A 17,715-nucleotide genomic window follows, 5' to 3' on the forward strand; every position below is an offset into this window, starting at 1 on the left:
ACTCTCTTTTTGTGGTAGTGTGGTCGAGCAGTTAGGCTTATCAGAGTGCAGTGTTAAGTTTTTGTTGCACTCACAGGGACAGTAAATGAGACACACACTTAAGAATACATTTGTTAAAATAATGTCAATTTTTATATACTTTTTAAGTCCATAAACACAGTTCCAAGGCAAGTAGTTTTGGAGTTACGATTTTTCCAAGTTCGAAAAATATATCACTTCTATGCGCAATTACACACCATTGGAAACAATGGGGAAAAAGCAGAAAAATGCATAGAAATTCAGGCAATGCTTTCACGAAGTTCACCGTCTCGTTTTAGCTTGATGTTGGGCCCAGGTCTAAAGTTCCGGCTGGAGAAGTTCAGGAGTGTCCTGCATCAGCCAGGAGCAGAGGTGCTGAGGTCTTGGAAGCTGGTGCGCAAAGACAAAGGGGGCCCACTTGAAAAAGCACTGCACAGAGGAATTTACAGGAAATGTTCCCTCTAATGTTTTTCCTCTGTATGCGGAAGTGTAAGGTCTCTGTGCGCTGCAGCCAAGGCTATGTGCGCCAAGAACCTGACCGCATGTGTGTGTGTGCAGCGACAGGGGTTCCTGCTTGATTGTGCAGATATCTGAATTAGGTACTGGAAAGCAGAAGGTCTGCTTGATGGGGCAGGTAGAGCCGAACTGGGAACCCAAAGCAGCCCTGGCAATTTTGTCAGACCGGCCCCACCCTTGGGAGGGGGGGGGTATGTCTACAGCACTACTGCTTAACAAAACCAGTCCCCAGCACTGATGCTTTTGTTACTGGGGGCTGATATTGCAGCATCACTGCAAAACTGCACCTAGTAACGAAACCGCCCCAAAACTGGCCCCCACACTTTCAGCATCCCAGGCAAACGCCCGATGCCTGCAATGACCAGTGGGAAGGCCTTTGTGTTGGTGACTGGCGTACACTGGTTGTGTCATGTTGGTACAGGTACAAAGCATTTGCAACCACGACAAAGCTACACATAATCTATATTAGGAAACCGGGACAACCTGCCTCATTCCACAGCACCAGTAAACCTCGGCTTTCCTAACTAACTACACAGCAGCGACTCAGGGATATCTTAAGGATTTTGAGCGCCCTAGGCCAAACGTATTTTGGCGGGCCTTGTGCGGATAAGCTTTAAATTTATGATCCAGTTTCAGCTCTCTTGTGTACACTTTAGTTAGATCACAAACAGTGCACAGACACAGTGGTTCAAATTCTACATGTGTTTATAGTTAATATTCAGGGATAGTGATGTCTTTTTTCAATATTGTAACACAGTAGAAGTTCACTAATACTCCTGCAAATAATCACTGTGACATCCTCCCATTTCTCATATCTGAGATCCTGTTTGGATCTAAATGAAACATTTTTATGGATGTTACATGCAATAAAAACACATTTGTCATAAAATGACTGTAATAGATTCTTACATATTACCCAGATTAAAAATAAATGAAAGTAAAATGCTACTTGCAACAATCTGTTGAAGAATTATTCAAGGTCATCAGGGCAAGACTCAGCAGAACATGAGCTGGCTCTACCAGGGGGATCACTTCACTCTTCAGAACTGACAATCTTTAGTTCACTTAGGAAGATGGTTTCCTGGATACGCAGGGGGAGGAATGTACATAGACGTCCACCACGTGTTCTTTCAGAATCACTAATATACGTTAGTGATTCTGAAAGCACACATGGTGCTTTCAGGCTTGCTGAGGGCTTTAAGTGGGATAAAATAAACTGAGCGGTCTCTCAAAGGGGCGTGGTTGATGTAATTAAGGACATGGCTTAAAAACACGTAAGCTAAAAATCTGTGCTTAGCAAACTTTTCCGCCCGACTGGTATTGTGCTGCCTCTCTCATTGCATCCAGATATATAATACAACAAGTAACATTATACCTACAACAAGCCAGGACTATTGGCTTTCTCAACGGTTGTTAGTGGCATTAGATAAATAAGCTACAACTGGTCCTGGCTGGGCAGTGCCTTGTATGCATGGTTATTAACTAGGTGTTTAACACATTTTTTAATAACTCACAGGATTTCCTACTCATGCAGTCCATCTCAGAAGGACAAAAGCATGAGTCAGTCCTAGCAGCACTAGTTCCACTGTCCTACGGATCCCACACAGATGTCAGCCACAGGTTTCTACCTGCTGAGCTCTCTTACCAGTTGATGCATTTTCCTATTTAACTGTTTCCAAACGTTGCATGTCTGCTACATGATCTCCTCCGAGCCCCCACTCAATTTCTCAACTCTAGCAACTATCCCCACCTCTCCAGTTCTTCCACTAACTTCATGGAGCCCAGTAATAGCGTTTTTTGTTTCAGTTTTATTTAAATGGAGTTATTTCACCCTTCCTAACATCAACCAACCACCTTTACTTTTTCTTCCTTTCTATTTGCCCCCTCCTGAGCTCCTATTTCATTCATGAAAATCAATTTACACCTGCCGGTTGTACAATCGAACGTCTCACCATTTGTAGTGTGTGAAATTTCCTGAAAAGGTTTAGTGCCCACCCACAAACTTTCCAGCTTGTTGACCTTTACCAGCTGTCAACATACTGATGTAATTCTATGTGTGAGTGATGACATTTAAAATGGTAGTCCATGTTGTATTAACAACAATGTTGAATTTGTATTTTAATTGCATTTATATAGCGTTTACTACTCCTGACGACGCGTCCAAGCTCTTTTTCAGCCAGTAGAAACTACTCTGGTACCCATAAAGGATTAGTGTTGAATTAGTATAGTCATAGTGAAATATGAAAGTAATTTGAGTGGTGGATATGTTATTCAGTTATTTGGATTGAGAAGGATAGTGGAGCGATAGAAGAGGGAAAAAGGTTTGCGTTTATATAGCACTTGCTCCCCTGATGGGATTTTAAAGCACTCTTTCGGCGAGTAGCATGCTACTCCCCAACCCATAAAGGATCAATGGTGAATTAGTATAGTGAAATATGAAATTATTTTGAGAGGTGGATATGTTAGTCTGTTATTTGGATTGAGAAGGATAGTGAAGAGATAGAAAAGAGAAAAGGTTTGCATTTATATAGCCCTTGCTACCCCTGATAAGGTGTTGAAGTGCTTTTCAGTTAGTAGCACGCTACTCCAGAACCCAAACAGGATTAGTTGGGAATTAGTATAGGGAAGTATGAAATTAATTTGAGTGGCGGACAAAGCGCAAAGTGTCCGACACCTAAAAACACTCAGTTAATATTAGGGTAGAGACTGATCAAGGAAAAAAAGCTGCCAGTTCGCCCCTGAGAACAATCTGGTCCAGCCTCAGACTGGAAGAGTAAAATGCAAGCCAAGGAACCCCCCTTGTTGTGGTGACATAATGTTGGTACAGACCTGGTGGCGGTGAGGCCCAGTTCACACCTGGAAAGGTGGAGGCATGAGCATACCTTCCACAATTCTTAGCTATGTGTGTGACGAGTAGTGCAGATAGATGTATCCCTTGCATTCTGGGATTTGTATTCCTGATTTTACAATACTACTAGTCCCAGAATGCTAAGGAAGCCCTTTACTGGATAAGAGCGGTCATAATTATTTACGAAGATTGTCTGCACACAGTATTTTTGACATAATCAAAAGGAACACAATATATCAATAAAGAATAGGCTTTTATGGTGCATAATCTGAATTACTTGCTAATGTAGGAAATGTCTCTCCTGCTATATTAGTACCTTTATAATAGAGGGGCAAACAGTGCACATAAAGGGGTCATTCGTGAAATGCATTCACTTACATTGGCCTGACCGGGTTGCGCCACTCGTGATAAAATGTCACTGAAAGGGTCACACTTTCAGTGTTGTGTTGTGAGTACACGTTTGAATGTCATGTATTCTGTATGCCCGGAGGGGTGCCATGATATTGGGGTGTCATACATGGCTGTAGACAGCTGGATGAAGGCTGCCCACGGAGCGGACGCCTCTGATGAATCCCAGGGTATTTCTGAATGAATTCTGACGCACTTAATTTGAATGTCCATGGCCCATCTGTACAAATCGTCACATAATCACAGTAAACATTGGAAACGCCACACTTAAGTCCAATGAATACTCAGCATATGGAATGACCCACCCTCTGTTAGCTCTTCTGTTCGGGCTAGGGGCGACGGGGTGGAGGGGTTAGGGGTTTGCATTTTGGGGTGTTCGGATTGGAGCAGTGATTGTGTAGAGGATGCACTGTACGGGCCAAGAGCTGCCTACTTTGGACCTGGGGAACCTGGTTGATGTCTTGGTGTGGCTCATCATCCTGTGATCCTGAGCAAATCACTTAAGTTGGAGAAATATAAAACTGCAATAATTAAAAACGAAAATGTGACACGCACTGGAAGAGAGATGCAGATATTTGTGACTGGTCTGAGGCATGCAGCAAGTCCAGAAGCACCACGTGTGCTTTCACAGTCATGAACATATATTAGTGAATGTGAAAGCACACGTCATGCTTTTAGGCTTGCTGCATGCCTTTTGGTAATAGAGTGCTGCTGACTGTGTGCCATTTTGAAAGTTTTCTGTTAATTGCAGCATCCGACATGCTAATACATGGGGCTGCAATAAACATGAAAACTTTCAAAAAGTCTAAAAGCACGATGTGTGCTTTCACAATCACTAATATTTAATAGTGATTGTAAAAGCACTCGTTTCACAATCACTATTCGATATTAGTGATTATGAAAGCACAAGTCGTCCTTTTAGGCTTGCTGCTTGCCCTTTCTTAATAGAGCACGGCTGGGGGCTGATTGTCTGCTTTTGTTAAAGTATTCTTGTTGATCGCAGCGCCCGTCATGCTTCTACAGGGCGCGGCGATTAACATGAATACTTGCCTCTGGGGGGATGGGTGTGCTGTGTGTGTGCGCGTGGATGGGTGCGCTGGTAGTGACATAGGTGCGCGCCCGCCCACGCGCGCACCTTACTGGGAACAGTGCTTACAGTTAAGTCTGGTGGGTCTCCTCCTAGGTAGGAGGTTGCAAGGGATTAGGGACCAGGGCTGGTTGGTCGATGGCGGGGCTGGGTGCAGAGCGAACAGGTCAGCCGGGAGACGTGCGTCTTGAAGTCATATCGGTCAGGAGCAGGCAACTTGGAGAGGTGATCTCGGGACAGCTGGGCGACTCAGGAAGTGTATCGACATCCCCGACGGGTGCTTGCTTCTGGTGCTTCGGTAGTCCAAAGTGGACCCTTCTCCTCTGTTTGCAGTTGGGGGGTCCAGTACCCCAGGTATTGGTACACCATGGCTCCGGTAGGTCCTGGTGCCTCCAAACGTGGTTGGGAGGCAGAACTGACCCTCCGGAGCTGTTGTACCTTTTCTCGCTTTTGGTGATGCATTTAGGTCGTCTGGGAGTGGCACATCGAAAAACCAGACTTCATGTGATCGGTGCCTGCAGTGTGCAGGGGAGTGATACCTCCAAGGGAGCTTCATGGCAATTTCTTGAAGGCTGGAGATGCTCCGGGTTGTTGTATTCCTTTCAGGTTTTAGGGCGACACAGCAGCTGCAAATGTCGAGTCCTGGGAGCAGCTGCCAGGGTTTGGCGCCTTTTTTCTTCAGCAGCACTGCTTCCGTTTTTGTGCAGCAGATCTTTGTCCTGTCTTCTCTTGTCCGTCGAATCTGATGTTCAAGTCTTGTGGTACCACCTAAATACTGAATATAGGGGCATTACTAGGGGAGACAGGTAGTAGCCAATGGGCTACTTACCTTTAGGGGGTCTACAACCTCTAGTGACCACTTCCTGTGGGAATAGGCCTGACCCTAGCCCTGATAGGTTTTCTCACCATCCCAAGATTGTGAAATTACAGTATTCCATGCAAGGAACAGATACGTACACGGTAAGTAACAATATATTCTTACGATTATATTGACGAAATTCCAACCTGCCAATGTCCTGCTGACTGCATGTCTAAAGTGAGAACTAATTGTAGTCATTTTTTGCTCTTCACTCTTGATAACACTGTATGCCTTTTTTATTGCATCTCTATGGGGAGGGTTTTGTTTTTCCTATAGCTCTTGATTCATGTATTCACTCATCTTCATTTTTCTTATTACACATATTTTTATTTATCTTGGCAGAGATCTTTGACATGCTTTATTTAGTATATGGATTGTTGTTTGGCTAGTTTGATGTATACAAGTTTAATTTTCTTGTTATACATAGCTACTGCGAGTTCAGAGTTCTTGGTTTCTTTCCTGTTTGCTCTATACTTTTACGTGAGTATCGTGCGGCAGTGGAAAAACTGAATGGAAGTTATAGATGGATACCTAGTTAATTTCTTTGAGGAGATAACTTTTCAGTAAACAAAGTGGTACAGGTAATTTCTTTATGAGCTTAGATATACGATCAAAGTAAAACAAAGTTGTCTCTATTGCACCCGAGCCAATTATCAGTAGCATTTCTCTTCTTGACATAGACTTGTCTGGTTCGAAGTGTGGTTTGTCACTGCACAGGCTAATGCAGATTAGCTTTGCAGACATAAGATTCAAGGAAAGACCAATATCCCTTTCTGCAAAAAAGATGCTAAAATACTGTGAGAAGTAAGAGGAAGCGTGCCTGGTCAATTCAGGCACAAGGACATGGTCACAATGTGAGGATCAGTTCTCGATAAGGACACAATGACAAAGCAATTAGGAGTAGACTTTTAGAACAAGCAAGACATTCAGGTGTTGGATTGAGAGGACGTAGACTTAAAAGTCCATAGTTTCCTTTTTGATTGCTACACCATATGCCCAATTACCCAACTCCCTTACTAGGGTACTTTGTCCTAGCTTGGAATAGAGATTTCAAATCTCACCACTTTTATTCCCTTGCCTTAGAACTGCTCCCTTTTCTGACTTGTGAAGATTTCCTACTTTAGGGTCCTCAGTTTTTTTAAATGAGCCCCAAGTAGAGACTTTCACTTCCACTGTGCCCCTCCAGATTCTTCAGGTATAGTGTTCTACAGAGTTTAAATGGACCCCTCTTAAAGTAAAGAGCATCATTATTTTCTTTTGCCCTGGGTCCGAAGAGTCTTGTGGATATTAAGTATTTTTCAGCATATGCTCCACTACTTCCATTCATCTCACCATGCCCCCACATGAACAAAGACATATAACAACAAACCTGTAAACCGAGTATCAGCCATAAACTAGTGTTTAAGATCCTCGGTACCCTTCCCAAGGTTGTTGACGTGTGAAAATAGCAGGAGGCACAATATGCAATTCTAATTTATTTTAAAAAAAGTTTCTTTGTTTATATTTAATATATGTTGAATTTTGTTATTTTATTTGCGGTTATAGATGGGTTCATATTGTTTGTGCCCTCTATGTTCCTGGAGTTGCATTTGGGGATATTGATAAACTGCGTCCTGTGACTCTCACAGAAATGAATTATTCAAAGTATGGTGCCAAGGTAAGAGGCAGACATTGTCATCCAGCATTTATTTTGAAGTGTGCAATTCTTGTAATATCTTGAGTAGCAATGTTAAGTTAGAAGTCCCTTTTCGTGCCACTAAGATATGTTTTTATATGTGTTTTGTGTGTGGCATGTGGGATTCTACAACACTGTGTTCTCTATAATATCCTTCTTAGCGCGATAAGATTTGATTCTGACATGCATTGATTCACTGGATTAAAAGGCTGCCTGGCTAACCTCTAAACGATTAATTGAAATTCCAACACTAGCCATACTTGTTTTAATATTCTAAAAAGTGTAGTAAACTATTGTTAGGATGCTCATCCTAGAGAAGATGACTTACAAAATCTTCTTGTATACTGTGCATACAACATATTGGTAAGAGAGCGCACCCAATCAAGTTAGTTAATAGGTATATTTATTCACTTATTAGTAATTCAATAAATCGTGTTTATTGACCTTAAGATATAGACTGAAATGAGGCACCTACTTCATCACTACTGGGCTGGGGTGTAAGAAAGAATGGGCAAGAAATAAGGCGGACCTCAAACGCAAAGAAACACAATGAAAGAGTCTTACTTTCTGCTCCTTTCCTCGAGGATGCCAGTGGAAAGTGTGTAAGTGGGTCATATCCTACCACTCTGACCTGTTGCTAAAAAACAAATAGACTGTACCACAAGCAGTCAGGAATTCTGGCCATAGGAAATATCAAACTATTGAAATTATGCATTAAAAAACTGATGCGTATAATTAACGTCGAAAGACAGACGGGAGAGCTCATGGTTGCATGAGTGTCTAAATTGTAATTGATGCCTTCATCCGAATATTCCAGAGTAAAAGGCAAAATGACGCAAGCAATTCGGTGGGTGGAAAATAAGTTCCATTGAAAGAAAAACATTCATTTGTGTTAAAAAGGAGGAATACTAAACAGAAAAGATAGCCTCCAGCCGCACTTGACCCCGGGACTCTAGCGATCGAAATCAGTGGAAGATTGTAATGCTGTATATTTACCCAGCACATTTAGAGAGAGCCTCATATCAACGTGAGATTCTCAATATATGTTCCGCATTCAAGCCCCAAAAACAAAGGAAATGTGGAAGACAATATTGTCCTTAAATTGGTTCAGTTCGTTAATGCAAAAAGCAATGCAGGAATCAAGTAACATGCAAGATCCTACGTGCTTAGTCACCTAGCTGTTTACTATTAAATTACTATCATTTAAGACGAATGGCACATTAGTACTTTAAAAGGTCCAAGTTCTGAGAACGTTACCGAACAGCTTTAGAGAGCTTAGAAAATGGAGGCACCCAATGTAACCACTGGGATACCACCCAGAGCATGTAATTAACTTCATGATGTAAAGAGTATCCCTTAACTACAGAAGAGCCTATTTAAAAAAGCAATGACACTAGCATAAAAATATATCTTTTTTTAAAATTCGGTGAGAAAGTGTAAATATGCGCAGTCTTGTATACAATATTACTGTTTTCAACAACTAGCTAGGCCTGAATCATCTGAGTGCTCTCAACTTCAGTGTCTCCAATTGTGCGATCCAGAGTAACTAGCATTGACAACCCCCTGTGTCTGTCCTCTTCCCCCGGGATTCACGAGTGCATGTTCCTTGGCTTTGAGCAAGAATGTGGACCCATTGGAAATGATTGAGCTGTAAGCGCTATATCTAGAGGAGACTTAACTAGTGTAATTTCTTCCAACATAGTTTGGCATAACTCTAACCTGCCGCTTCACAATCAGGATCGTCACACAATACCGGTTTCCAAACTCTCAAAGAACAATACAAAATATAAAGATTAAGACTTTTTTTTATCATTGTTTGTTCTGTTCACTGTTATTGGTCTGATGAATGTTTTTGTGATATGGGGACCTGAAATCCAGGTGGAATATTATACCTGGAAGAACCCTCTTGTCACTTTCTCTTGATTGCTGTTTGAGTTCCTGGTTATATGCATTGAGGCTAAATCAAATTTTTTTTTCTAGTTTTTCTTACCTTTTCTGAAACCGTTTGTCTTCAAGGTCTCAATCTACAAGTGCTTTTGAGCGCTGATGTCATCTGTCTGCTTTGCATTTTATTATATGTTTTGGGTGTATTTGGGAGGGGGGGTCTTTGTTAGAATTCTCGTAAACATGATGGGTTGTAATATACATTGTTTTGTATAAGTTTGCTTGTGTATTTATGTTGAAATCTAAGCGTGCATGTCTCCTGTATATATTTCAATTTTTTTTTTAGGAGTGTACTTTCTGTGAAGATCCACGTTTTGCAAGAACAGGTGTCTGCATTAGCTGTGATGCCGGAATGTGCAGAGCCTATTTCCATGTGACATGTGCTCAGAGGGAAGGACTTCTGTCTGAAGCAGCTGCTGAGGAGGTTAGGTTTGGGAATCTTGTAAATACATTTATGATGGATACTTCTACCTGCAGGTTCCTCACCTATTGAACATTCCCAGACTTAATCTGGAAACCTTTCATAGCTCTCCAGCACTAGAAACTGCACATTTGTGACATCACTGGAACCTTGTAGTGCCACCCCGGTGCACAACATGAGCTCCCCTTTTTATGCATCCACGAGGTAGATCCAAAGCTGCTTTTTGTGATTTTACATGTTTCTGTCTGGATATTCCTAATTTTTTCCCAAACTTTTTCTGAGCAGTAGGTATGGATGTCTCTCCAAACCTTGTTGTGATTGCAGTCAACAAATGTCATTCTCTGATCCTCGTGATTTGTGCCTCTGGTGCTTGGTGTCGAAGCATGATTCCAGGTTGTGTGACAAGAACTGCCTTGCGCACTAGAAAACCATCAAAAAGCATGAGACCAAGATTTTTATCTTTTGTGTGCATGACCAGTGTCAGTTTTTGTTCCTGCTCTTATTTCTCCAAGGACAAGAAGAAGAAACCCAACAACGAGAGGAGAAGTAGATCGGATGACACACTCTACAATATTGTTTGAGATTCCGGAGTGTAAATCACCTCGCCATACTCCCCTTCAGTGGAGTACTCATTGGATCTGGAATTAGTGGACTTGTTACCACCCTGTTTGTTTAGATGCAGCTGGCTACCTTGCCTTACTATAATGCCAGAGGCCTAGACATATCAACTTAGACTGAGATGCAGTGCCTCTCAGGCTTGGGTACTCCAGAGGTAGCACCTTTCCATTTTTGTTTTAAGGAAGGTGGCAGAGGTGTTGGAATTATCTTAGCATACAGTGGAGTTGAGATTTAACATCTTGATGGACCAGGTTCTGCTGTGTCAGAGCCTTTTCCCCCTTTTAATGAGGCATCTCTAGACCCTTTAAAGGTGACATAGGACAAGCTCACAGTGAGCCAGCCATAAGCCGCTTGATAGCCCAAAGCAGGACCTGTGGAGCATCAAGGACATCTGAAGTATCTCCCTTGGTGTGAAGGAGTCTCTCCCCTGCATTCGCAGGTACTGTAACGCAACTGACCGGTCTTCTGATCCTGAGCTCCTGCAGACTCAGGAGGCTCAAGCAACACGGGAGGTGGGTTCCTACATTCCTTGAGGTCGAGCTGCCCTCTCACCGAGTTTGAGGCTAGTATCCTTTGTGGGGACCGCATAACCTGAACCCCTCTGCACGACGTACTTTTGGCAATTGCATATGCTTGTTGGTGTTCCACAACTTTGTGCATTAGGCTAACGATAGCCCCAACCTCTGCACAAAGGACTCAGGCCTCCTTGCACTCTGTGCCCTGCAAGCTGATACTTTGTGAAAACTGCTAGAGGTCCCCTCTCGTCTCCTGTGAGTTTGGCCTGAGGGTCCATTTGAGGGACAACACTGATTTTCTTGGGCTCCCCTGGTTGCTCCAGGCCTGCCCTGACTCCCCTTGCTGTGGTGAGTCACCTGGTCCTTGCTGAGCCAGACCGTGACCTTCCTCGACCTTCTTCGTGGGTTGCCGCTGCCAAGGCTTGTTGGTGCTCCCGCCGGACATGGACCCATCAGCAATCAACATCCTTCGTGGGACAGCTCATATCCGGCTCCTGGTGATCTTTGACGTCTCCTGGTCCCCGTGGCTGCAGAGTCAAGGTCTCCTTCTTTGCACCTGAAACACCCGACATCGGTGGGCATTCGTCTAGCGAGCCCCGGGTCACTCCTGAGTGACCCAAACTCTGTCCCCTCTGCTTTCAGGTTCTTTCTATCAAGACTCCACCTGCGGATTTCACCGAATACTTTTCTTCCTTCCAGCAGTGGCATTTCTTTGAAAACTCCCATTGAAAACGACAGCAGTTTCTGATGCCACTTCGACCCTATACACCCTGCTTCCCTGGGATAACTCTGGTACTTTGGTATCCACGGGTGGGGTGGCTCTCCAACCTTCTATGTTCCAAAGGGTTTCCTTGTAATCCACTGGAAAGGGTGCTTAAACACTAAAACTGCTATCTGAAAGAAACACGTTAGTTAGATTCCTTACCTTAGAATATCCCCAGGCGTCAGGCTGGATCCGGAAAGATTTTACCCTTGCGCATCGCTAGGCGTCGTCTGCGTCGTGATCGCCGGGATGAAGTCGTCGGAGTACTTAGACACCGCCCTCGCAAGCTGACGTCAGTTCTTCTTTTTTCCGCGCCAGTAAGCGCAGATCCGGGAAGAGCATACCCTTTAGTCTCTTTTTGACTAAACTTTTTTGGTTCCTAGTGCAGGTCGGCCTCGACTCCTGGTGCCGGTAGGGATGCCCGGGTTCAAGCCGTGTGACGCCTGTCACCGCCTGATGTCGGTCACGGATCACCACTGCCGGTGTCTCTAGTGCCTTGGGGCCGACCATGATCCCGAGTCGTGCCTCGACTGCTGGGCCTTGACCTCGAAGACTAGGCGGGAGCGGTCCTGCAAGCTGCTTGAGATCCGACAGTCGGCTCCATCACCGCTCGTCTGGGTCGAAGTCCTCGCATTCCGGTAAGTCGAGGCACAGTAAGAAGAAGTTGAAGAGGCGACATCGCTCTTCTGACTCCCCTCGCCGGTCGAGCGACTCTGCTGAGGGTTCGGGTGACACCACCCGCGCAGCTCCGTTGGAGCTGCAAGGGTCGCATCCGGCCCCTTACTCTCCGGTCCCTGGGCCTGATGCGACTCCGACGGAGATCCAAGACTTCCTCATGGCCATGAGGAGTCTCGCTCCGCTGTCAAGGCCTGCCGGCGCGCCTTTGGGCCCCGCAGGTCTGACTGAGAGGCCTAGCGAGCCGGCAGCTCCGGCCCCGGCGGCGACTTTGGTACCGACGCCGCAGGCCCCCGTGGGATCCAGGCCTGGATCCCTGTCGACACCGGTCGACCTTACGACCCCTCCACCGGCGCCGACCCCTTCGGTGCCGCCCCCGGCGCCGTCTTGGGACGATGTCGTCCCCAGGTTCAGTCCCGGTCCGTGCCCGCCGTCTCCGGTGCCGATGGATGACCGATTCATCTACCGATCTATCGACCTTTCAACCTGTCTACCAGGAGTCGGATGACGGGAACGACTGGGAGGGGTCTGAGGACCCTCTGGCACAGCAGTGCCAGTTAAGTCAGGACTGGGCAGAAGAGCTGGGGGATGCCAGTGGTCTCGACACCTCCCCTGACACTGGCTTCATCTCTCCTCCCTCCGTGGTTATGGAGGAGGGTGCTACCTATTCTGTGGTGCTGCGCAGGGCTGCCGAAGCCCTTCATCTGGAGCTCCCTGCAGTGGCCGTGAGGACTAACCGCCTCACTGAAGTGCTTCAACCGCCAGTAAGCTCCTCGGAGCCTCTGCTGCAGTTCAATGAAGCACTGACGGACGTTCTGATGGGCACCTGGTCCAAGCCCTCAACAGTCCCTCCTGAGGACCAGAACGTGGCCCAGCGCCACCGCCCCACACTGGGCGACCCCAGCTTTGTCAGTGCACACTACCCCTGAGAGCCTGGTTATCCAGGCCTCTACCTCCCAGACCGCCTTCCCTTCCGCTCCTCCGGATCGGGAATCCAAAAGGTTGGAACAGTTTGGGAAGAAACTGTTTTCCTCCCTTAGTTTGGGATTGCGTTCTATCAACACCGCGTGCCTTTTGGACCGTTACACCCACTCCTTGTGGGATACAGTGGCGGACGTGCTGCCCCAGTGTCCGGAGAAGGCCCAGACACGGCTCGCCCAGGCTATTGCCAAGGGGCGGGATGCAGCACGGTACTCGATACGATGTGGGCTTGACACAACGGACTCGCTAGGTAGGGCGATTGCAACCACGGTGGCGATTCGTCGCCACGCCTGGCTGAGGTCCATGAATTTCTCCGGGGATGTCCAGAGCACCCTCATGGACATGCCCTTCGATGGCCGTCGCCTTTTTGGCGACAAAGCGGATAGTGCGCTGGAGCGCTTTAAGGACTCCCGGGCTATGGCCAAGTTCTTGGGCCTCTCTGCTCCGCGCATGCAAACTTCCGCTTTTCGCCCCTTTCATGGCCAAGGAAGGGGCGCCCCCACACGTCTGTCTAGCCACAGGCAACAGAACCAGCCTCAACGCGGTCATGGACGTGGATTCCGCCGAGGCGGAGCAGGGGGACAGAGAGCCGGTTAGCCCACATCTGCCCCAGCAGCATCTGCCTCAAAGCCTTCCTAGTCTGAGCTTTCAGGCCCATTCCACGCCAGTGGGAGGCAGAGTTTGCCATCACCTGCTCCACTGGCGTACCATCACATCGGACAGGTGGGTGCTGCAAATCGTCCGAAGGGGCTACTCCCTCCCCTTCAAGGCGACCCCTCCAGCCATGCCACCGCAGTACCACCGCATGTCGGGGGATCACTTGCAACTTCTGCAGGAAGAAGTTACGGCCCTCTTGGCCAAGGGGGCCATCGAGCGCGTTTCTGGCCCAGAAGTAGGTCGGGGTTGTTATTCCCACTACTTTCTGGTTCCCAAGAAGGGCAAAGGGGGCCTACGCCCTATGTTGGACCTCAGGAGCATCAACGCCTGCTCACCTTAGCTCAGGTTCTGGCTGCCCTAGACCCTGGAGACTGGATGGTAGCGTTGGACTTGCAGGATGCATATTTCCATATCCCCGTCCTGCCGGCTCACCGGCGTTACCTGCGGTTCACGGTAGGCCACGAGCACTTTCAGTTTACCGTGCTCCCCTCCGGCCTCACCAGTGCCCCTCGGGTGTTCACGAAAGTGATGGCAGTGGTCGCAGCTCATCTGCGCAGATTAGGGGTTCTAGTCTTCCCCTATCTCGACGACTGGCTGTTGAAGGCTGGCTTGCCCCAGGCAGTTGTTTCCCACCTCCAGACTATGGCCGACCTCCTGCATTTGCTGGGGTTCTCCATCAATGTGCCGAAGTCGCATCGGAGTCCCTCCCAGAAGCTCCTTTTCATCGGAGAGGTTCTGGTTCGTGCTACGGCTGCTGGGTCTGATGGCCTCCTGCATCCTGCTGGTACATCACGCCAGATGGCGGATGCAGGCTCTGCAGTGGGACCTGAAGTTCCAGTGGACCCAGCATCGGGGCAACCTGTCCAACCACGTCCTGATCTCTGAGGGCACTGCAAAACATTTGCAGTGGTGGCTCACAGACTGCGATTGGGTCAGTGACAGATCCCTCTCCCTACCCCAACCGGAGCACGTAGTGGTGACTGATGCGGAGTCCCGGCTCCATATCAACCGATTGGAGCTGCGGGCGATCCGGCTTGCACTGAAAGCATTCCTTCCCTCTGTCCGCGGAAGTGTAGTGCAGGTGTTCACAGACAACACCATCGCCATGTGGTATTGCAACAAACAGGGCGGGGGGGGGGCGTGGACCCTTTGTCAGGAGGCTCTGCGCCTCTGGACATGGCTGGAACATCAGGGCATCACCCTGGTGGTTCAACACCTGGAGGGCTCTCTGAACGCCAGGGCGGACAAACTCAGCCGCTGGTGCATGATGGATCACGATTGGCGTCTGAACTCGGACGTGGCGCAAGACCTCTTTCGGTAGTGGGGGAGAGCCTTGGTTAGATCTATTCGCCACCGAAGAGAACGCGCAATGTCATCAGTTCTGCGCGTTGGAATTTCCAAGGCGGCACTCGCTCGCCCCGCTTTACGTCGCGAGTGGAGTTGCGGTCTATTGTACGCCTTTCCGCCTATACCACTTCTGCCCAGAGTGCTGAAGAAGTTCAGGCGCGACCGGGCCCAAGTCATCCTGGTGGCTCCGAATTGGGCACGAAGATACTGGTATCCCGAGCTACTCAGTCTGTCAATCGATCCCCCGATTCGACTGCCTCTTCAGGAGGACCTTCTGTCGCAGCAGCAGGGGACGGTCCTCCACCCGAACCTGTCCAGCCTCCACCTCCATGCGTGGCAGTTGATGCCATTTGACTTGCCTCCTGAAGTGGGCACGAAGATACTGGTATCCCGAGCTACTCAGTCTGTCAATCGATCCCCCGATTCGACTGCCTCTTCAGGAGGACCTTCTGTCGCAGCAGCAGGGGACGGTCCTCCACCCGAACCTGTCCAGCCTCCACCTCCATGCGTGGCAGTTGATGCCATTTGACTTGCCTCCTGAAGTCTGTGATGTCATTCTGGCAGCCAGGCGTCCCTCCACTTAAACTATATACGCTGGTGGAACAAATTTCTGGCTTGGTGCACAGCAAAGGCTGTGGATCCCCTTTCCGCCCCTCTTTCTGAGGTTCTCCTCTTTCTTCTTTTCCTGGCCCAGCAGGGCTCTGTTCTGGGCGCCCTCAAGGGATATCTTTCAGCTGTTTCTGCTTTCTTACGGCTTCCTGATCAGCCTTCTCTTTTCAAGTGCCCTGTTGTTGCTCGATTCTTTAAAGACATTACTCATATGTTTCCTCCTGTCCCCTTCATAATGCCTGTGGGATTTGAACCTGGTGTTAACCTATCTGATGTGCGCTTCTTTTGAGCCACTTCATAATTGTCCTCTTCGTCTTCTGACTCTTAAGACTGCTTTCCTGGTTGTCATCACCTCTGCTAGACTGGTGAGTGAGCTCCAGGCTCTCTCTTCTAAGCCTCCTTTCCTCTCTGTCCATCCGGACAAGGTTGTTCTCAGGACTCGTCCTTCCTTTCTCCCTAAGGTGGTAACTGCCTTTCACATCGGCCAGTCTGTTACTTTGCCCACCTTCTTTTCACCTCCGCATCCCTCAAAAGGAAGAGAGGCTCCACCGTCTGGACCCAAAACGAGCACTGTCCTTCTATCTGGACCGTACGAAACAGTTGCGGGTGGACGACCAACTCTTTGTTGACTACTTGGGCGCTAAGAAGGGGCGGGCAGTGCACAAGCGAACCATCTCTCGGTGGGGCGTTTTGTGCATTAAGGCCTGTTATTCCTTGCCTAAGAAGGAGCCTCCTGTGGGACTGAGGGCCCATTCAGCTCGGGCCACAGTGGCTACAACTGCCCTGTGTCGGGGAGTCCCTCTGCAGGACATTTGTCAGGCAGCTACGTGGGCCTCGCTGCACACGTTTTCTAAGCATTACTGCCTGGACAGCCAAGTCCGGAGAGATGGCTTCTTTGGCAGTTCCGTTCTCCAGGACTTCCTGGTGTGATCTTGGTTCGCAGACACACCACGGGGTTGGTATTGCTGGGGTATCTATTCTAAGGTAAGCAATCTAACTAACGTGTTTCTTTCCGATGAACAAGTTACTTAACTTCGGTAACAATATATCTGTAAGAAACATTAGTTAGTTAGATTCCTTAACCCCCCCACCCATCCTCCCCGTTCTGCGAACTGATATCTAGGGTTAAGGTCATCCCTTTCAGGGCCCGAGATTCATGGCACCAGTGTCGGTCTCTTGCATGGCTCTGCGCTCCTGGTGCGGAAAGCTATGTACAAGAACTGACGTCAGCGCGTGAGGGCGGCGTCTAAGTACTCCGACGTCATCCTGGCGATCACGACAGACGCGGAGCCACAGACGACGCCTAGCGACGCGCAAGGGTATTGCTGACGAAAATCTTTCCAGATCCAGCCTGACGCCTGGGGATATTCTAAGGTTAGGAATCTAACTAACTAATGTTTCTTAAAGATATATTGTTACCGAAGGTAAGTAACTTGTCCATCGTGACTCTCCCATTGAATTGTACGTAGCAAGCGGTCATTTTCTCACACTGCACCCGTTCTATGTGGGGTCCCTAATTACTCACCTTGGGTGGTTCATTGGGGTCCCAGCGATTCTACACCCTCTAGACACTGTCTTGACTCGAGTCTTGGTTCTTACACCACTATTTTAGTATATGGTTTGGTCTCCCCCTGGAGCCTACTGTGTATTAGTGCTACTTATGTTTGTTTCTGTACTATAGTATTGTGTGCTTTGTGTTTATCTGCGTGTAGCGGATACTGTGAGGTAATAAAGGTGTTATAATAATAAATACATATTTTTATAACTACGCTGT

General features: G+C 47.6%; 1 protein-coding gene across 15 annotated transcripts in view; it reads left to right on the top strand.

Moving 5' to 3' along the window:
• Positions 1-17,715, top strand: part of PHF14 (PHD finger protein 14) — a 1,035,579-nt gene that overhangs the window by 230,355 nt on the left and 787,509 nt on the right. For all 15 annotated transcript variants that reach the window (XM_085630765.1, XM_085630766.1, XM_085630773.1 and 12 more), the window contains 2 exons: positions 7,282-7,393; positions 9,642-9,779. In XM_085630765.1, the coding sequence (XP_085486891.1) occupies positions 7,282-7,393; positions 9,642-9,779 (250 nt within the window). The remainder of the gene's footprint in view (positions 1-7,281; positions 7,394-9,641; positions 9,780-17,715) is intronic.

The sequence above is a fragment of the Triturus cristatus genome, chromosome 10 (assembly GCF_964204655.1).
Source record: "Triturus cristatus chromosome 10, aTriCri1.1, whole genome shotgun sequence".
Taxonomy (NCBI): Eukaryota; Metazoa; Chordata; class Amphibia; order Caudata; family Salamandridae; genus Triturus; species Triturus cristatus.